At 43.8% G+C, this 22,417-nt stretch overlaps 1 protein-coding gene across 1 annotated transcript; it reads right to left on the bottom strand.

Moving 5' to 3' along the window:
• Positions 1 to 145: 145 nt before the first annotated feature.
• On the bottom strand, positions 146 to 20,437 carry LOC104506797 (TBC1 domain family member 8-like; the record flags this gene model as incomplete). Its single annotated transcript, XM_010147873.1, has 9 exons — positions 146 to 409; positions 1,225 to 1,439; positions 2,327 to 2,477; positions 2,870 to 3,052; positions 4,271 to 4,465; positions 5,616 to 5,823; positions 13,889 to 14,129; positions 17,807 to 18,035; positions 20,284 to 20,437. Coding segments are annotated over 9 exons (1,840 nt in total), but the record flags the coding sequence as incomplete, so codon positions are not given.
• Positions 20,438 to 22,417: the final 1,980 nt, after the last annotated feature.

Genomic DNA, 22,417 nt, shown 5'->3' on the forward strand with positions numbered 1-22,417 from the left:
GCTAGCCGGAATTAAACCACGACACAGGCAAAAGTGCCGCCGTCTTCTGACCAATAGGAAGAAAAAGATAAACTGTGAAGTTGAGCAAATATTTATAGTTCTTGCAGCTCGAACCCTTCGAACTCCAATCAACCCCTGCTGGAACCTGAGCAGCCACCGCTGCTGTCCCTGCGCACTGCTCAGGTCGGCAGACCACCTCGCCCGTCGGGTCTGGACCTGCCAGCGCCCTGCCCACCCCAGTGCCATGTGGCTGCCCCTTCCCAGTTAGCAAGAAGAGACACACGAGCTCACCTATCACTCGCTGGTTGAAGTAATCCGGCAGCATTCGCTCACACACAGCAACCAGCAGCCAGAAGGCTTCTTCCTCTTTGGCATACAACAGCAACACGGAGGTCAGAATATTCATGGACTTACAAGGGCAAAGAAGAAAATGAGATTTGTTAGTGACAGCAAATCCTACTGATGAAAGCTAAACTGTAGCTATTTTTAAAGAAAAGAGTCTAACATGGTGTAAACAATGAAAAAACCCAGCATGAGAAAGGTAATAGACAGTGAATACATAATTGCAACCCAAAGGCATAAGTTTTTCCAAATTTATACCCTGCTTTTCCTAAGAGCAATAGGAAACAATGGAGAAAAGCAGTGCTGGATTTGCCCAGACACAAAGCAGGTCACTGACAGTGCAAGATGTTTTGGGGCTGCTTTCCCGCCCTTCCTGTACCTGGACTGGTCTGATGGACCTCAGAACTCAGGGAGCTGCACAGAATTATTTTAGTTGGCCAGCTGGGCGAAGTAATTAACAATTTGTCATTAATTTTGGAAGAAAGGAGCAGAACTTCAGTTCATTAAACCTCCGTCCCAGTGGTCTGTGTGAATCTCATCGGTGCAGGTCAGTTTACTTTGCACTGCCTCCCAAGTATTGGGTGAGAAATGCACTTTCGAGCAAACAGAAGCATCAGAAACTTTGTTTTTCTTCCTTTAACTCTAAATGCAGTTTGTAAAATGCTGAGGGAAGATTTCTGTTAAGCCAGAGTACCAGCCTACGCTCTTGTCTTCCAGAGTAAATGACATTAAGTATGTAAAATCATGTACTTTTCATAACTACAAAGACATTAATTATCAAATCCACCAGGGAAAATACTCCCAACACAACTCTCCAACAAAACTGAGGCAGAAAAAAGAGGAAGAAAAGCAGCGAGCGTGCCACCGCTGGGGCCTTCTCACCTGGCAGTATCCTATCTTGGGGTTCCTGTGCGCATAGGCGGTGAGCACCCTTCGCAGGGCGGCTATCCCCGTCTCGCTCTGGAAGGCGGGGTGCTCGGGCAGCGAGCGGTGGAGGTCACGCTCAATCTCCTCCGTCGCCATACAGCACTTGCCCATGGATGCCTCTACCAAATGGATGTAGTAACCGGGATGGGAGGCGAGATCCGTCACAGCGTCTGATGGCAGCAGGGAGAGAGAAAGAGGAAGTCATGAGTGGATTAGGACAATGCTAAACTTAGAGTATTACTGCTGGAAAAGATGTAAGCATGATGGTTTCCCCCAGGATCCGTGAATTTAATGAAATCTCCATACCTGAAAGAAACGAGTCCTAGCGGAATACGTGTCTTGAAGATAAAATCAATATTAGCAAATGTATACGATGCAACATCATTCACAACAGCTTAATACTGACACTGAGCAGAAAACTTCCCCAGCAGAAAGTATTACTGGGAAAAATGGACTCAGCACCGTTCACACCCTCCAAGGAGGAAAAACTCCACATGAAGAAATACTTCTTACAAATGTTTGAACATATCACATACTGGCTTAAGGACTAAACTTGGGGTCATATTGTAAGCACATTCTGGCTCTGCCAGATCCGTGGATGAAACCAGTTGTTTTTTCCATCTGCAGTTTCGATTACCCCTGCCAACATTCAACAAGAAGCAGGAGCAGGACTTCTGACTTCAAGATGTCATTACTTCGCAGTAATTTGATTTGTCTGGGGTTAAATCAGTAACTATGCTACAAGCTAATTGTTGCTTGAAGACAAGTATTATTACATGAAAACATGACGTTAATTTTAAATTGCACAGATGAAGAAGATGTTATTTCAGTTCTTCTGCACATCACATCATATTATCCAGAAATAAAATTGCTACGGACCTACCTAGGTACTTCCTTGCACTTATTAGTTCAGTGGATGATCCTCTCTCTGCTGTAAGCACTATCCTAAGCTCCATATAAACAATATTTAATTGCCCTTGGGAGATTTCTTGCCTAAATGTTTTGCCATGTTCAGAATCAGATGATGCCTACAGCCAACATTTCTGAGAGTGCCCACCTGAGAAGAGCAGCCAGAGTTTGCCTCTTAAGGATTCGGGGATTCCCATTGCAACAAGTTTTCTGATCTTCTCTGTGCGAAACATGCACACCGTTCTGCCGTATTCTACAAAATGGTCATTCCACAGACTCTCTTTGATTTGCTCCCTAGACTGGGAACAAAAAGAGATCCTTTAGAAGAACAAAATGTGCGCATGTGAGAACTGGTAAACAGAAACATTTTACATATTGGAAATTCTGCAAGGTTATTTCCATTCCTGATGCATATGTGAAAACTGCTCTAAGGACTACAGCTGCAATTCTCCACACAGAGGAGAGCAGAACTGATCAGACAGGGAGAAAAATTATAAATATTCACCAGAAAGAAATTGGAAGGTAAGGAGAAAAAACTCCAAGCAAATAGAAAAGCCTTTATCCCATATCTAACTTCTCTAGCCAATACAGAGATCATTTTACTCAAAATGAGTTTGTGCTTGAATGTCACTCTAGCTTTTTATTTAAAATAAAAACAACCCTCCTACAACTTCCCTCGAATGTTACATACCTTTCCAAAATCAAGGCCCGTCATTCCTGACTGATGAAAGTCCGACATAAGTGCTTCTGCACTGAGCAAATAACTGCTCTCCTTTCCGCGTTCGCTTCCCTCCATGCCTTGGGACGCCTCTGCTCCCAGACACGCAGGCTCATCATCCCTGAGCATGCACATGGATCCAAGGGCAGGAGTGTTCTGCAACACAGAACCAAAGCGGTAACGACTGAGAAGAGGTTAGGAACTACATCCTCAGGTGTTTTCAGAGCTGGGTTAGCCTCTGCCTTTTGCCTCAAAACGTTTCACACCTTATGGGAGGAAAGGCCTTACACAAGACTTTACTCAAAGTATCATTCATTGATATGTCAGAAAAAGGGTTATTACTTTAAAACAGAAGTTGTTTGTAAATTCTTAGTGTCCTTGATGACAAAATACTAAACATCATCTACTTTGGTTAGGATTTGAAAAACAGAATCAGAAAACGATTTAGGGTGGAGAGGACCATCTTTTTCAATTCCCTGATCAAAGCAGGGCCCCTCAGACCGGGTTGCTACTATCCAGTCAAGTCGAGTAGCACCAAGGAAGGGGAGTCCGCAGCCCCTCTGGGCAGTATGGGCCAGTTCTGCCCACCCTTGAGGGGAAATCTTTCTCTTTTAATCTATTTGGATTTTCCCTTGCTGCATCTTGGGACTGTTGCCGCTTGCCTTTCAGCTGGCCTCTCCAAGAAGGGTCTGACTCCACCTCCTCCTTCCCTGTAGCTCCCCATTAGCTAGCGGAAGGCAGGCTGAACAAGCCCTGCTCCCTCAGCCTCTCCTCATAAAGCATGTGCTCCAGCCCCTGACCAACTTGTGGCCCTCCACTAGACTTACCCCACTGCCAATACTTTTCTGGTGGGGAAGAGTCAAAACTGGGCACAGCATGCCCCAGCAGCCCCAGGAAGTGCTCAAAGGGAATCATAACACCCCTTGACCTGTTGGTTACACTCCTGCCAGTACAGCTCCATGCGCTGCTGGCCTTCTTCACTGCAAGAGCACACTGCTGACTTACAAGCGCAACCTGTTGTCCACTACGACCCCCCCACCTCTTCCACATGGCTGCTCTCCAGTCAGCCGGCCCCCAGCCCCTCCTGTCGCATAAGGCTGTCTGCATTTGCTTTAGCTGACCCTCACGAGGTCTCCATCCGCTCATTTCTCTAGATCACCGAGGTCTCTGTAAAGGGTTCCCCAGCATACCCACTGCTCCTCCCAGTGCGTCTATCACAACCATGCTGCGCGTGCACTCCATCCCATCAGGCAGGTCATTAAAGAAGGCATCAGACAGCACTGGCCCAAGACCAACCCCCTGAGGAAGACAGGACAACAGACCAAAGGATAAACACACTGAATTCATCATCAAAAAACACCAGAAGTTGGGTACCTGGTTCTTATTTTGCAAGTTGTTACAGTGCGCTGGGTTGCTGGAGTTCACTTCTTTTAGCCTCTTGAGCAGGTTCTCCACCAAAGTATCCCGGTCCTTCAGCTCGATGAACTGAAAGGCTGTCTTGCTCCTTATGCTAACGATGATGGGATTGGGGAGAAGGCTTGTGTCCTCCATCTTCTCTATACTGATTACCTTTCCCAGAAACATTAAGGAAAACACATTATGCACCACACCCACAGAAACACCTTCAAATATTCTATATGTACCAAAAAGCACAAACACAGCGCTCATTTACACACATCCATTGAACAGGGTTATTCGTATTGACTTTCCTTGATCAGACACATCCTACCACCTGAAGTTTATGGACTCTCAGGAAGCTCGAAGCAGGCACCAAAAAGTATCCAGCTGTTCTTTTTTTGAATGACTTTGAGGCCTACTTTTGGAGAGTGGACTGAGGGGAAAGAAAGAAATGGGAGTGATGATTAAAACAAGATTTAGAAAAGGATCAGCTCGATCAAATTCTGGGGGGTGGAGGAGGAAATTTACTTTCACACTCCTGAGGACAGGGGAAAACAGTTGTTTTGTTGTTTCTGATTAAGCATATAACACTGTGCTGTTATTGTTTTCAATTTTTGTGACAGTGGGAGACAAGCTGCTACAGTTGGGATATTTTGATGTTACTCTGTTATTAGCTGAGGATAAAAGGAAAGCTTTAATTAAAAGATCATAACAGCCTTGTATCCACAGCAGATCAGGCAGGTGTTTGCTGACAGCTTCCTTCGCCTCTTCTACTCCCACCCCCTTCCCATGCATCCTCCATTCCATTTAAGTCTCTGATTTCATGGGAATGTGGCAGCTCGTTGCTGCCTGCAGAACATCCCCTCTTTTTCTCTGCCCTACGGGTCTGCAAAGCACCCACAGGTTTGCTCTGTGGAGGGAGAGCTTCTACACTTCTAAGTGTTGATCCCAAGCAAGGATGCTTCTACATTGCTAGAGAGGTCCAAGCCGAAGTCTTCATCCACATCAAGCTGGACGTATGCATTCGTGGAGCTGGGAGAGGAGCACCATCCACGCAGACTCTGGTTTTGCAGTGTCCTGCTGCTTTACCTGTCCATACTTCACTTTGAGGATCATGTTGAGCCACCTATACATGTTTTTAGGAACTCATGCCTTAGTGAGTCCCAGAACAAGCTTTACAACAACCCCACAAGTACGATACACACAAGCATCCTAATCCTTTTCATCAAACAATAGTTTTCAGATAAGCCAAATGACAGTGGATGCTTAGGGCAGAAAAAGGCAGATAGGGACTCAAAATGAAACAAACAAGCAACTCTACCTCTCTAAGTGGGATGATAACATTGCAGCAGCCATTTTCCTTGCTGGCAAAACAGATATAAGTGTCTGAAGTATACATCCTTCCTGCTGTGTGACAGCGACTAAACGGCGTCCAGAGAGAACAGTCTACAACTTCATGCAGCTTCTCCTTCCTGGGCAATCTGAAGAAGGCCCGAAAGAATTCATTCTGCGCTCTGGCTTCAAGATCCCTTAAGAGAAAGCAGGAAGAGCGAATCACAAGACCCCGAAAGCCAGGACACCCAGCGCAAGGTTTGTTTTCTTATTAGCCCTCACCAAGAGCGAAGGATACAGAATAAAAGCACCGTGCACAGCAATCTTCCCTGCCGACATGAACAGATCGATAGAAGACTGACTTTGAGATACAAAAATAAACATCATCAACACTTGCCTGTTTAACAGTAAGGTCAAAAGCAACTACCGTAATGACTAGAAAAGGAAAGGACACTCATTTAAATCAGCTGGTTTGTTAGGTTTGGGATTTTTTTTTTTTTAACTTATTATTTCACCATGCATTTTGTATGGCTGCTGTACCACTTTTCAGCCTCAAAGAGTTACAGGTTTCAATGCCCAGGAGATAACTACATCTTTCATCTGATGAACGCATATTGAGCAACGGAGATAAGCTTTATGTTCCCTTGTTTCCACTCCCAACATTCCAACATGACCCCAGGGATTTGCACCTGCACCCAGAATTAATGCATTTGCTCGATGAGGACTTCCAAAGTGGTCAGTAATAGAAGAGTTAATGATGTTGGCATTTACATCATCACAGCCTTGACTTGCAGAGGTATCAGCTTCTGAGAGAGCTCACAACACTTGCGAAATGTAAGAGTTTCAGGTCACTTACAGACTCAGTTGGAAATAACAGCATCAGCTACATTCAGTTTGGACTTGGCTTCCTTCCAATCACCCATCCACATTTATGTGGGGAGAAAAAGTTTAAATAAATGAAGCTTTCATTACTGAGCTATGGTTATACAGACTTGGCTTTAGGGATTTTTTTCTTCCTCCTCCTTTTTTAATGAAGAAGCCTGCAGTAATTTAGAGAGCTATGTAATTACATTATAAACAGGCCACGGCTATTAGATCACCAACAGCAGCTCCAGAAATGTTAGTGCTTAAATTCTATTATTTTCTGTACTACAAGTAAATTTTTCCAAACATGATTCACCTTAGGGGAAAAAAAAAAAAAAAGGGCAAAAAGCAAAAAAAAACCCAACTTGACTTTGTTCCACTGAAAGAATTTATAGCGTGGGCTGAAGCATAACAGGGAGTGGTACCTTGGTGCTGTAAATCCCCTTTCTGCTCCTTCCTTCACCCTCCTCCTCTGCAGACACCCTCCTCCTACCCCATCCCTGCTGTTTCAAAATAAGTTGAGACAGATGATGCCTCTGCTTCAGTAAGTAAATCAGCTGGGGGGTGGGGGCAGTCGTGTTTACTTCAGTCTAACCCATAGAAAAAACGAAAGCCATGTGAAACAGGGAGGAAGACGGTGGAGAACAGAGAGAGACCTGAGAAGGGTGGACCCACAGAAAAGACAGAACGCGTTCAACCAGCATTCAGCTGCTGTTTCCTTCTCAAGCATTATCTTCCTTAATAAGATTATCCAAGGAAAACAGACAAATCGTCTCCTGTTTTTTTCACAAAGAACAAAGACAAACCCTCTTTGTGAAGGAAGAGAAAAAGCTTGCTCCCCGAGTTAAAATTCCACAGCGAAAGCTGCTCTGATAAGTGCCCGCAGTGATCTGCTATTGTGACAAAGCTGGATCAGGATATGCCTCCTAGTTAACTCACCACTAAAATATTTTCCATCTCTGCACAGCACAGATGAATGCTGCTGATAGCATCTGCAGTCCAGTCCGGGTACAGCGCTGCTCTCCTGCTATTGTGCTGAGAAGGTAAGACCCTCCCTGGGTCTACTCGGTTGTGAAAATTTCTGTACCTTTACGTGGAAAGAGGCATTATACTGAAGAGTGGGACCTCTGTGGAGGCAGGGGGTGTCTGTTATTTAAGAGCTGACTGTTTCTAATGCTCCATAATCTGCAGTTTCTGAGTTTTCAGGATTTTGCTGCATCTCTTGGGGCTGCAGGCTCCAGGTGTGGGGCCTTTCAAACAAGAAGCCACAGGTTTTTAAGCTGAGGAATGGCATTTCCCATATCTGAAACCAAGTAAATTCACCAAGCACGGCATCCTGCCCCCTCACCGTGTACCGAGGGAAGGCTGCCAGCCCTAACATCCCTGGAACTGCCTGTCTCCCGTGACTCACAACACAGGGTCGCGCAAGGCCACCGCAGAGACCACACCGCAGCCAGGGCTGCCCCAGAGACAAGTGCCAAGGCAGGGGACAGACAGTTGTTTAAACATGATACAGCAAAGATGCAGCGACTGGTCCACGCCACCAGGTCCCACAGCTTTCACGCTGAGTTTCACAATGCCTCCATCGCCGAGCAGAAATGCATCCTTTCTACCTGCAGCCCAACCAGTTTGAAATGTTCTCCTCTAGCTGAACAACTCCCACGTTGGTTTGGTTTTCAAGCAAATGCAGCGGACTGAGCTGTACCTAAAAGGAATGCTATCATTATGTAAAAATAATGTTTATTGAGTGTTTACACGTGCATCAGAAGAATAAAAGGCGAGAAGATGGAATTGCCTTGTTCCCTATATTTCAGAAAACTCAGCAACTCTTACCAAGTACAGTTCCCAACTTGCACGTTACAGGATCCTGGACAGCCTCCAACTCCAGCACTTCAAAGTGAATGGCAAGTCTGAACTGCGATAACTCCTTCTGTGTGACCCCTACGTTACCTTCCAAGAGTTTTAAATTAAAGGAAATAACACACAAGACTAACAAAATGCCTAAAAGTATCAGGACACTTAAAATTACGTCCTCACCATCAAATGTTTTTCTCTGCTTTAAATCTAACAGAAGTCAACTTGGCAGGATTTTGGCTCTGCTGAGTCACTTGCTGCCTATCTAACATCTAAACAGACTGGTTCACCTCTTGCTTTTAGAGACTGATTACTAGACTCTTCTTGCTATTCAGACTCCAGAAAGTTACAGGTTTTGGAAATAACATATCCAATGATATGTGTCTTGTTTATTGGAAGAACTGATAAATTTGTGTGGCAAGAAAGGCTTCTTGTAAGCAAGCTAGGAGCTAGGAGAAGTTGTCTGAGAAGAGCCAACGTGGACTTGTCATGACAAATGTAAAACCAACATCATTCCCTGGGGTAACAAAAACACCGGACTTGTCGGTGGAGGAGATGCAATGGATGTTTTATCCAGACCTTATGAAAGTCTTGATATTTCCTCACATGGGAACTAACAAAACAAGATTGAAGTGAAAAGCTGTTGTACCAAGTCAGCTGAAAAAGAATACCCCAAAAAACAGCCCTCAAAGGCTCCCTGGCAAAGTGGAAGGCTGTATTGAGGATCTCCCTGGGCCTATGTCCTGGAATAGCTTCTGCTCAACATCTTCATCAGCAATCCACATGATGAATCAAGAGATCTTGTTATTAAGCTTGCACACAGTGTGAGTCTGATAGAGGCTAATGAGCAGAAGAACAGGATCAGGTTCAGACTGATATCCATAAACTTAAGGGATGGTGTGGAAAAAGGCAATATAAGTATTGCTGTGGGAGCGTTGATCTGCCTGAGTGTAGGAAGGCTCTGCAGAGGGATCTGGACAGGCTGGATTGATGGGCCAAGGCCAGCTGTAGGAGATTCAACAAGGCCAAGAGCCTGGTCCTGCACTTGGATCACAACAACCCCCTGCAATGCTACAGGCTTGGGGATGAGTGACTAGAAAGCTGATCATTGGAAAAGGACCTGGAGGTGCTGGTCAACAGCTGGTTGAATATGAGCCAGCAGTGTGCCCAGGTGGCCACGAAGGCCAGTTGCATCCTGGCCTGCATCAGGAACAGTGTGGCCAGCAGGACTGGGGCAGTGATTGTCGCTGTGATTGGCGCCGTGGACTGGGGACTGGTGAGGTCGCACCTCGAATCCTGTGTTCAGTTTTGGGCCCCTCCCTATAAGAACTACACTGAGGTGCTGGAGCGTGTCCAGAGAAGGGCAATGGAACTGGGGAAGGGTCTGGAGCACAAGTGCTGTGAGGAGCGGCTGAGGGAACTGGGGGTGTTCAGCCTGGAGGAGGCTCAGGGGAGACCTGATCGCTCTCTACAGCTGCCTGAAAGGAGGGTGCAGAGAGGTGGGGGTTGGTCTCTTCTCCCAAGTGACAAGCGATAGGACAAGAGGAAATGGCCCCAGGTTGTGCCAGGGGAGGTTTAGATTGGGTATTAGGGAAAATTTTGTCCACCTAAAGGGTTGTCAGGCATTGGAATGGGCTGCCCAGGGATGTGGTGGAGTCACCGACCCTGGAGGGATTTAAGAGTCGTGTAGATGAGGTGTTGAAGGACATGGTTTAGTGGTGGACTTGGCAGTGTTAGGTTAACCGTTGGACTTGACGATCTTAATGGTGTTTTGCAACCTAAAAGATTGTATGTCTCTGTGATTTTCAGCTGTACATCGTAAGCTGCAGAAATGCCGCATGGAGATCAACGCCACCGGTAGGCATTCAACAAAAAGAAAAGACCTAGGAGTTACACAGAATCACAACCTGAATGTAAGTCAACAGCCTCACACTGGCAGGAAGAAGAGGAGCACCGTGAGGGGCTGCAGAAGTGCACAGCCACCACGATGCAGCATGGCAGTCCCAGAGCTGCCGCAGAGACAGTTGTGCTGTTGCTGCCCTGGTCAGCACCAGTGAGGTGTTGGGGGCCACCCTCTATCCCATCACTGCAGCCACATGGGGTAAGTAACAGATATACAGAGAAAAGCAAACAGAAAGGCTAAAATCAGGGCCGGTAAGAAAAACCTGGCTTAAAAACCTGGGCAGTGCAGTTGCAGGAACAAAAGAGAAAGATACCAACCTCCACATACACAAATGGTTGCTCTAAAGAGAGAATATCTGATCTCAGTAGTACTGGGTAGGACAAGAGGTAACAGACTCAAAAAGCAGCACAAAAGATTCGTTAGACTTCAGAAAGACTTTTCACTGGTAGGACAGTGAACTGCCAGTATGGATCCTAATATTTCCATTATAGGAAACCCTTAAGAACAGGTTAGGCAATCATTTGTCACAAGTGACACACAAGAGAGATTCCAAACCGTTCCTTTTGCTGGGCAGATGCAATAACAGGAGGTTCTTCCTAGTCACATCCTCTTTGCTGCTCAAGGTTTTTCGCATTCTCGGATTTCCTCTCTGAAGAACTTAATGCGGATTGAAGTGATGTTTACGATTCAAGGTATTTCAGACAGTTTCCATTCCGCTCAGATCAGTGCTGAAAACCTTCTTTGCCTTCGTATGAAGCAAAGCCATGCTCATTGGCAATGCACAGTTAGACATGAAGAAAAGAAACCGAGGTGGTTAGAGCCTGGAGAAACGCAAGGCACTTTTGAAACCTTACTGACACCATCACTAAAGCTTTTGTTCGCCTGCTCTGCTCTGACCAATTTCCTCATTACATCTGAGGCATGCAGTAGATATTCTTGCATCCTGAAAGAGATGGAAATAAGAAGTACAAGAAACTTATACCTGAGATTTTAGCAACCTTCCTATTATAGATGAAAAAATAGCTGCCGTACGTTCCAGTAAAACTGGATGGCACATAAATGTATCTGCAAGAAATGGCATTTGTATTTATCAAACAACTCAGCTTTACTTTGCTCTTTATGGCAATTAACTTAATTGCCATTAATCCCTTTGTAATCCATTGTTCCAAGCCTTATCCTCTCATTAAGCAGCACGGAAACTTGTACATTAACTTGTTTGACTCTGGCCACGATATAATTTGTGTCACAGACTGTGGGCCTAATCCCACAGACTCCCTGAGTCCTGTCCCCCCACTGCTCAGCAGGGTGACCCCAAGAGCCTCAGAACAGCAGCAAAGGTACCTGGTTTTCAGAATGTAGAATACGCAGACTGTGACGGCATTAAAAATGCACTTTTTTTCAAATAAAGATACTGAGCCTCTTGCAAAAGAAAGCCTAACAAACAAAAGCAATCTACAGCATCTTCATTTATTTGACACAGCTGGAATAATTGTAATGGCATGTGGATTATTGCTTTTATTTTGATAGACCACAATTTGCTTCCAAATCATGCAGAAGAAGTAACAAAGACAATTATTAGGGAAAAAAATCAAGTGAAAAAGAATTGCTCTTGTAGTACTACAATGGCTTCAGAAAAAAAAAAAAAAAACAACCCTAGCAACAAAAACTTCACACACCAAGAAAGTTCAAACCCCCCAGTACTGTTGGCATTAAAAACCAGTTTATCCACTATTCAAACTACAGTCTTGCTTAATCTCGTCTACATCAAAGTGGTTGCTGAAGTGTGACAAAGGGCACCAGAAACAGCAACTTATCCAGCCCCTACCTGTCTAATTCATGCAGAGGAAATGGGATTTCAGCATCTTCCAGGTTCTGCCATCTCACCTTACAGCATCAGCAGAACAGGTTAGAGAACATCCCCAATAAACATAATTTTAGTCTCCCTTCTCCTTTCCCCATACCTCCTTTTTTTTTTTTTTTTTCAAGTTGGAGGGGAAGAAAAAAGCCTGTTTCAATAAATGTGTGGGATGGTTTCTGTGGCTTGTGTGCTAATAGACATACTACTTTTCAAAAATGCCACAAGGTACTTAGAGTTTGATTCCCTGAGAGCCTCCTTATTACAGCACATTACTAAGCTTATACTTTGTCACTGCAATTTCAGTTTCTGTGTAGCTTTCCATTCAGTCAATATCCCTGATTCAAAGACTCATTTGGGAAGTTGACAACGATGATTTTAAAATCACTAGATGCTAAAAATATCTCCCCCCACCAGTTTCTTGTTATATTTCCTCTGGACTTACTTTTCTTGCTTAATGCATCTAAGTTTTCAGTCCAAAACCAGGAGGAATATGGGATGGTAAAGCATGGAAGGGGGTTTAGATACAACTCAAAGCCATATCCTACATTAGTCAAAGTACATATCCTACATTTCCTGGGCCAAAAGCCTACAATGTTAACAACATCCAGTAAAAACAACAGTAGCGCCTGTGTTCCAGGCAACCCTGGCTATGAAAAACCTGCAAAGATGCTTGTGGCTGCTCACCACTGTATCACTTCAAATGAATTCCCTGATGATATCATGGATGAAATCCTGGTGTCAGTGATTTTCCTTATCGGGTGTACATAGGAAACAGCAGAGAAAGTGCGTTTTATTGTTTTAAAACCCATTATGAAACTTGGCAGAAGTGTTTGCCGAGATGTATATCCAACACCACTGCAAAAGTGACCCTCAGAAACAATAGAATGGCTACTGGATGTCTCTCTTTTTTGGGAAAGGATACCACACATTCCTTATGTTTTAGCCAGGAAGCAACACCTGGGTAATTCCCTTCATGCCTCTGGCAGAGGGAGAGGAAGGAAGAGCAGGAAAGGGAATGATTCAGGGGGGAATAAGCACTCCACTCACACCCCATTCAGAAAAGTAGTATGTCAAACCAGCAGTTTAGCCCTGACGCCCCAGGCAAATTCCAGTCCGGGTTATTCCACCCTGCCCACCTAAAATTCCTCTGAGCAGTTTCCTTTCCCCTTCCCCACAACAGCAAATAAAACACGAAGTTGTGTGTTGTGCTACCGGCAGAGAAAGAATTATCCATCTTTCCCCTGAGAGCCCAATGCATTTCTGTAGTGGGAGAGGAATGTGGAGATGCATTTCGGGGACGCATAGGGTACAGCTGACAACAGCAAATGAATCTGCTGCAACGGCCCGCGTGGGTTTTTCAGTCCCATAGCTGCTTGCTAAATCCCCTATGGTAACCACACTAGTGGGAAACTCCATGTTTCAGATACGATAAAAAGCAGTAATTCTACAGAATTGATGGCACTAGGAAAGCCTACACACAGCCAACAAGATAAACAAAATAATGTTGCTCTTCAGGGAAAATATCTCTGGCTGCAACCTACCTTTCTACGGGGAACGTAGAAACAAGCTGACAAAAAAACACAGTGATGTTTAAGGGAAGAATCTAAAGTGGAAAAAAGTGTCTTGCACACAAGTTAAAATGCACCTACTGGATACACCATAATGCATTATAAAATCTCTTTTGCACCCAAGCAAGTAAACCTTTGATGTGTTACCCAGCTAACAAAGCAAACCACGACGCCCACCATCGAACCGCCACTCACACAACAGTTTAGCTCTTTACCTCTTGGTAATCTGAGTAGGATCCTGTAGGCCTGGATCCAGTTCAAAGATCTCATTATCCAGTAGCCTTCGGAGCGTCACATCTGCCAGCTGCTCCATGATCCTGAAAGCCTCGGCGATATTGAGGAACGTGGAGAAGTCGCGCTCTTTATTTGGAGTGGTGACGCGGACCGTGTCGGTCATGAAGACGTTGGAGGTTCTTTCCAGCTTCTGAACCTCAACCCAAGGAATGATAAGTTTCACTGCCATTGGAGAAAAAGCAAAAGTGGGTTGGAGACTCCGTGTCATTTTTCAGATGTGGGAAACAGGCACATTCTGAAGGAAATGCAAACAACCAAAGAAGAGAGAGACCCATTTTCACAAAGCCAAAGCCGAAATGCCTGTTATTACTCTACATTCATCCTCCCCACACTCCAAAAGATCGGTTTTTTCGGAATCTCTCCCTCAAAACTGTACCTGTTTTCATAAGAAGGGCTGGACCGGAGAGTCATACCTCCACAGAACACCTGCCCTGTGCTGTGCTCCTAACCCCCTTACAAGGCATTTCTGCAGCCGCCTTCATTACTGCTGAAAGAAACAGTTCAGGAGCAGGAAGAAAATAGGGAAAGGCTTTGTAATCTCCCAGAAATAAAACTGTAGGGAGGTGGAAGCCCAGTTACATGCACAGTGCTTTTAACTTTTAAAATAAAGCTAACTCCCACGCAAAAGGAAGCTTTTGCACATGGGCATTTTTATAAAGTTGAAGCGTTACTATAAACAGAGTTCGAATAAAAGCTGCCCGAGCACTGGGATCTTTCCATTTTGGTTACTCCTGACTCAAACGGTGCACAGGCAAATCTTGCCTTAAATGTTAACTGTAGTTAGACTTGTTTGCTGAAAAGGAAAAGTATAGGACAGTGTTGTCTATACATAAACACTGTTGAATCCTGTAAATACAAACGGTAACCAGAATTGTCTTATTTTATATAGCCACTGCAGGATATTATGTGACTCTCTCATACAAACCTCTGGATAGAAAACAGTCTGGAAGAGACTTTAAAATAGAGTAAACTTCTACTTAACAACTGCTGGCAGCTTCCCAGGACTCTCTGTGCCAGTAACATCAAGGCTACACCCCCTGACATCCCTAGCTGGTCTCTTGATGCCAATAAAGCAATAAAAAAGGCAGTAATAACAAACATTGTCCTATAGATATGACACTTAGCCGTGATCATTAATTGCTGAAGGAGCTACCCTCAGCAAGTTCTCTGTACTGCACGAACCGCAGTTGTCAAGATTATTTGCAGATTACATTTTTCCTTACTTAAATAAAGCACAGCTGCGCCAACACGCACAAACTGTTGCGAAGGGCCATAAAATCATCTGCAGTGGCACAGCCAAGAGAAGAAGGATTAAACGGCGCTGTAGCAATAGCACTATTGTTCACGCAGGTCGGAATCACGCAGGCTGTACAGTGGTAGTTACAGGAACAGCGCAGCAGACTGTAAGGGGCCCAGACTACTGATGAAAGGTACAAAGTCTTCAAAGTTTTAGGAAAACAAAAGTTTAATTAAAAAACGTGAAGAAACCCTGGCACGTCCTTTCAAGAAATCTGATGTTCTAAGCCTCAGAAATTCTGCAAATACTTAGAGGCTTAGATAAAAGGGGACTTGTCCTGGAAAAAATGTTCCAGGGAGTTTATGCTTGCTTAAGCCGTAAATTAATTTTATGAGACGCTGAAACCAGGTTCCAATATCACATTCCAGGTCATTTCAACACAAAATAAAACAAGGGGAAGGGGAGATACTTGCCAGAAGTAGAAGACTTAATGCTTAGCCTATAAAGAAATTTTAGTCTACAATTTGGGGGGATTTTTATAGTTAAAACACATTTAAGAACTATTTTTATTGCAACTCATATATTGGGTTTTCCTCCCTTGTGCTGTTTTGAAGAATGCAATAAATGTCATTTCTTAGCAGTATGTTCAAGACCAGATTTAACCGGATTTAATTTGTGATTGCTACCTGAACAAAAGACAACTTGTTCTACATATAATCAGCATCAGCTTCTCAAACAGTAACAACCAGAACTATGGTAAATCTGGATTATTCAATGTAATACAAGTATTTCATAAATGTGACAAAACACTAGCTTTGAAACAGAAGCAATCTCCTTTGTCAGGATCAGGGAGGTGGGAAGCACTTCAACATATAATGCTTCCCACCGAGCTAGAGAAGATTTGTTTAACCAAAGGAAAATTCAGGGGTTTATTTCACATTTCCATGCAAATGCATGGGAACACAAAGGCAATGCAACTGACTGCAACAGCGTATTGTCCATGGACAAAATGAAAAGCTGCAAACATGAAGTTGTTTGGGGTTTTTCTGCATTTTCATAATGAGTTATTATTAAAAGAGATGAGAAGTGACTTTTTAAATAATACAGCGTGATGTTGTGCTTCCAGTATCATTTCATGATCTGTGGTATTGCCTAAACAGAACTTTTGAAACAATATGAAGGATATTTCTCTCTCCCTCCCCCTTTCTCCATTATCTATCACTAATAAGATTCATTTTTGCTTTGTGTGCTTTGGCAGGCAGGATATCTCAGATTTAATGAGAGAAGGCCTACAAAGATAACCAGAAGAACTGATTCACAAAGGATATTATTTGAAACGAAACAGAAAACAAGGAGAGTAAAACTGAACTCAAATACCTCCCGCATATCAAGAAAATCCATTACAGTCTTCCCGCAAAAGTCAACTTTTGTTTTTATAACGAATAACGGAATTTAAATCTAACTCTGCCACCTTTTGCAGATATGACAAAATAATTGGCTTGAAATAATATAAGCAAAAAAGGACCTCTACCTCTAAGCGTGCCTCAGAAATTAACACTTACTCTCCTCCTTATCTTTACACTAATATACTTAATTTTTAAATCTAGAGCTTTATTTGACTAGCCATCCCTACATTAAATCCAGACAGTAAATGTTAAAGTTTTCCTAATTGCTGTAACTGACAATTCTTGCTGTATTTATAGCAATGTAGGTTTATATTACTGTCCTTGCTGAAGTTGGAGCCGGATAAACAGGACTTGCAATGTTTTCCGTTCACGTACAATTTTACCTAACAGAAATGCTATGGAGTTTAAATAGCTACATTCATTTTTTCCATCTAATGTCCATTACGTTCATTTTTACCTTCTAATATCAATTCTGCTAGGTTTTTCATAATCACATGACCCTTCCTCTGCAGAGGAACACTGTGATCAAGGTCTTACAGCTCACTTCTTAAAAACATACGTTTGTTACCGTCACTGTCACATACAAATTTCCCACTGTCTGAAGGTCTTCTTAAAAACCCTGGGACACACTTCTCATGCTGCTCCTGCACTGCCGATCAGACACACAAAGGAATCCCTAAACTGCTGTTGTTTTCCCTTAAAAACTCTGGATTTTCACCCGGTTCTGCAGGGCACAACCCTGGGATGTTTCTGGGGCTGCTGCCAGGCAGGCAGTGGCACCCCTGGCCCCAACAGCTCCGTCCACTGGTGCCCTGCAGCTTCCCTGGGCTTCCCTGCCCTGGGAGGGGCCTGTCCTTACTCTCACTGTTTTCAGCACTAAAAGGCTCTATTTCAGAATCTGTAGGAGGTCTGTTACATTTTAAGGCTGCATCACCACAGCACGAAAAAGAACCAGATAGCAGCTGTGTGTGCATACTCTTATAGTCTCATTTTTATTACTGGATTAAGACTAAAATATAAACATAAAGGGTGAAAACCAAATAAACAGGAACTTTCAGCTGAACAAGAAAAAACTCAGAAACTAAACTTCAGCGGCGAACTAGGCTTTTCATAGAAATTCCAGCTATTCTTGCTTTTTAAAACAGTTATATTTATATCTCTCCCCAGCATCAGATTTCTTACGCATTTACACTTACATTCTTTGCCCAGGAAGAAGGAATAAAAACAGAGATGATTGATGCTCAAATAAAGCCAGCCTTGCCGGGGAACTTTTCCTTTCCAACAGCAACAGGAATAATAGGTGATCAACTTCTCGGCTTCAGGAAAATTAAATCTGGATTCAAATTTCACCAGGGCTTCTCGGAACTTCTCGGGGTCTTCCTCCTGCTCGGCGAGCTTGCTGCTCGTTTCCTCCGCAATCAGCGCCTGAGTCCATAACGAGGTAATGTATCAGGGTAAAGCTACGGCATTCACACTCGAGCAAGTCGCTACAAGCTACCCAGTCCAATTTTAGTAACGCAACCCTTCCTTAAACACAAACTCAAGCTGATTAGCAATTTTCACAAATGGAGACGTTTCTGCGGTGTTTGCATCTCTCATACATTTTGAATGCTTCCAAATCAAGACTTCTGGGCCCTTCTTTAATTTGTTTCTTTATATTCAATTATCTCTGCCAGAACCATCCACGTACAGTTTCACTACAGCTTATGATTGCTGTCACTTGGTCTACTCAGAGCAAAGGCAGAGTAACAACTGCGTGCACTGAGCAATACTATTCTCCTATGAAGAGGCAATGCAGCGAGATGTGTCTGTAACGTCTAACATGCTTGGAGCGATTAAAGACATTGTCTGAAGAACGTCTACGTAAAGATAATTAAGCGTGGAGAATTTTAAATAGCGGTATTACAACAAAGGAGTTAAGTCTATATTGCACCATTCAGACAAATAGTCCCTAGGTACCAGCACCTGATATAATTTGCAATTAACGAGCAGTCCTAATATGCCAAAAGTCTACAGCAGAGGCAAGGGTCCAAAGCCTGGATATAACATTAACTAATGAAACCTGAAGAATTTTAAATACGTGCTGTCATAGGTAACAGCCTGCCACAGCGTTATCAAGAGAGGTTAATGGTATTTGCGCCTTTCAGTGCACTCAAAGCTGTTTTTTTAAGAAAGCAGGATAAAACCTTAAGATTTACAAGACGATATTTTGCCTCCCTATCCCCTTCTTCCCCATCTTCACTGCCTGCTGAGATACCAGCGGCAGTGTTGAAATTCGCCAAAAATATTACGTTCCCAAAAATTTTCCAGACCAAAAGAGTGGGTATAAAGGGGGAGAGTACCTGACTAAACCTCTCAGCAAGGAAAATCTTGCATCAGGACCTGAGGTACAGTAGTCACCAGCAGACCCGCACCCCCACCAGCCATCACCAAGCATGTGTTTTACTGGAAGCAGAGCTCAGGGCACCAGACTTTTTGAGTTTTACTGTAACCTGGTCTCCCACCACCAAATTCCCCTACTTTTAAAATTCTCTAGCCTTCCAAAAGGATGCTCATTTCTGCAACCCTGCTGCCAGCCAGCAGCTCCACTGCAACGCCTGGCCACGACTCCCACACCCTGCAAAGCCTCCAGCAGTTTCCATGCTGGACCTTACAGTGCGGGTGACGTTGCACAAGGGCCTGACCCCATCCCTGTGCTGCAGGGACTGTGTCATTGTCCACACATTCGTGATGCCAGGAGGTTCAGGCACCATGGCTATCACCTGCCAATACCTCTGAGCCCCACTGAGAGGGACAGGAGTATAGAAATGGGCAGAAACAGGTGGGATAAAGCTAGGAAAAGCAGAGGAGATAGCTTCCGTTCCTATATCTGAGGAGGAGAAATGTAGTAAGGAGGAAAAGCTATTTAACATAATGTTTTAGAGAGAGGAAGGAACTGAAAGCAGATGCTAAAGAAAGCTCAGCTGCACATGACTGGAAAGAGAACAGTGAAGCTGGAAAGGGATAGGTGGGATAAAGATTAAATTAGGTACTTGTTGGAGCGAGTCCAGAGGAGGCCACAAAGATGCTCAGAGGGCTGGAGCACCTCTGCTATGGGGACAGGCTGAGAGAGTTGGGCTGGTTCAGCCTGGAGAAGAGAAGGCTCCAGGGAGACCTTATAGCCCCTTCCAGTACCTGAAGGGGCTACAAGGAAGCTGGGGGGGACTTTTTACAAGGGCCTGTAGTGACAGGACAAGGGGGAACGGGTCTAAATTGAAAGGGAGGAGGTTTAGATTGGGTATCAGGAAGAAATTCTTCATGGAGAGGGTGGTGAAGCACTGGCACAGGTTGCCCAGAGAAGCTGTGGATGCCCCATCCCTGGGAGTGTTTAAGGCCAGGCTGGATGAGGGTTGGAGCAGTGGAAGGTGTCCCTGCCCGTGGCAGGGGGGGTTGGAACTGGATGGTCTTTAAGGTCGCTTTCAACCCAAATCAGTCTGTGATTCTATGATTCTATGATACTTTGGTTCTGAGATGTTTCCAAGGAAATGTGAGTGGAGATGTGGCACACAGAAAACAGATAAATAATGTTTAGATGGACAAAGCCAAATATGAATGACAACAGCTTCATGACATTATTTCTAATAAATCACATGCCATCAGGCAGGGAAGGGTGAAAGTAAGACAGTTTCCTTACCTTCACTTTCCCTTTGACAAAACTAACAATATCTTCTTTATTGTCAAACACAGACAAGGTATGGAGCAAGTTTTGTTCCAGCCATTCCCAGTGCTGGTTTATCTCCTCTGCAGTGGCACCTAGAAAAGCAAAAAGTAGTGTATTGAAACTCACCCTGCAAAATAAAATTGAAAGGAAAAGAAAAAAAAAAAAGTAATAAAATGCACTATTTCATAAATTAATTCTGAGAAACTGAACTTTCAACTTCAAAATTCTTGGTAACAAACAGGTCGAAAAAGCCTCCTTCATAGTAGCATAATTAGAGAAAAAGAAAAATGTCATTGTTTTAGAGAATTAGTTTTAGTGCTTTTAGTTTTATCTTCTCAAACACTCTCAGCCAGGAAATGCTACATTTTAAGTCAAAGCAGAAAAACCAGCAAACTTCATTCTGAGCTCCCAGACTGCAGCTTATTTTGAAATGACATTCCTTAAGCGGCCACTGGAAACCTTTGATTTAGGTCCTGTTCCCAAAAGTCCCTGATCTTCCCTTCTCCCTCGGTACTCCCAGGCATACACACACACCCCGCACACGCACGCATATGCTCTGAAGGGAATTTACGTGGTCATAAATGGCATCCTACTTGAAAAGCTCTCTATAATAATTAAAGTACCTAAAAATAAAGGAGTTTGATTCAGCAACACCTAAAAGGTCTAGATGAGCACACTTCTGCAGTTTGGGAAAAAACCACTGTGAACAAGAAAGACATTGAGGTCCTGGAGCGTGTCCAGAGAAGGGCCACAAAACTGGTGAAGGGTCTGGAGAATATGTCTTATGAGGAGCGACTGAGGGAACTGGGCTTGTTTAGCCTTGAGAAGAGGCGGCTGTGAGGAGACCTGATCACTGCCTACAACTACCTGAAAGGAGGTTGTGCAGAAGTGGGTGTTGGTCTCTTCTCCCTAATGACAGATGATCGGACGAGGGGGAATGGACTCAAGCTGCGCCAGGGGAGGTTTAGATTGGACGGAAGGAAGAAGTTCTTCACCGAAAGGGTTATCATGCACTGGAACAGACTGCCCAGGGAGGTGGTGGAGTCACCATCCCTGGATGTGTTTAAGAGACGGGTGGATGAGGTGCTGAGAGATATGGTTTAGTGGTGGACAGATACGGTTGGACTGGATGATCTCTAAGGTCTTTTCCAACCTAGTGATTCTATGATTCTATGAACAGAAAAATCTTCAGACAAATAAAGACTTTCAAATCTTGAAGGTTTTCTTAAATAAGGACTCACTTAAGGGTTTTGCTGTCGCTGTTTTACATGTAACATGTTCACACTAACTCCAGAAATAATATTTCAGTCACCACCTATTTGCTTTGGCAGTTTCTGCTGGAAACTGAACTGTCGCTGCATTGCACAATGACAGAAAAGTCAGAGCAAGACAGGCAGCACACAGGGCAGTCAGGGGAAAGTCTGGCTGCTCCAGCTCTTACTGGTCAGTGATTAAACGTTACAGGTAGAAAAGCAAAGGCAGCAAAAGTTTTCCAAGGCCTTGCTAGTGGAAGAAGGGAAAGAAGTAGTTGAATGTTAGAGATATGCACATCACAGATGAATATAATCATAAAATGAATCTCCAACAAAGACCCATTATCTCAAGATCTGATTTCTGTGTCCATTAGAGATGCCTCACGTTGCCTCACAACAAAAAAATGATGAATTTAGCTAAGAATTTTCCACCTTCCTCTACGCTGTTTTCCATGCAGAATGCCAACTGGCAGAGAAACTTTCCAAGCTTCAACTTCCTTGACAGGAAGGTCTTCTGATGGAACTTCAAATATCATTAATCAAGGTGAAATTAAAAAAAAAAAATAAAGAAGAGACACTTAAATTCCTTTTAGGTAAAGAAAATAAATTCTATCAATGAAACTGTAAATAGTCATTCTGTATTAAAATGGCTGTGCAAAGCAAGTACTAAGTTAAACTGTTATTTCTGAGCAGTCTAAAAGATAGCAACTGTATGGGAGAGCTGGTGAAATAAGTGAAATAAGCCGTGAGCAAGACGCCTTTCCTAGCAGCATCCACACTGCTCAGACTGCTCTGAGCCCGGGCTCTGGCAGTGGTTCCCTCTCACAAGGGCTACTCATAGAATCATAGAATCA

This window comes from Eurypyga helias, unplaced genomic scaffold, assembly GCF_000690775.1.
Source record: "Eurypyga helias isolate BGI_N326 unplaced genomic scaffold, ASM69077v1 scaffold38182, whole genome shotgun sequence".
Classification (NCBI taxonomy): Eukaryota; Metazoa; Chordata; class Aves; order Eurypygiformes; family Eurypygidae; genus Eurypyga; species Eurypyga helias.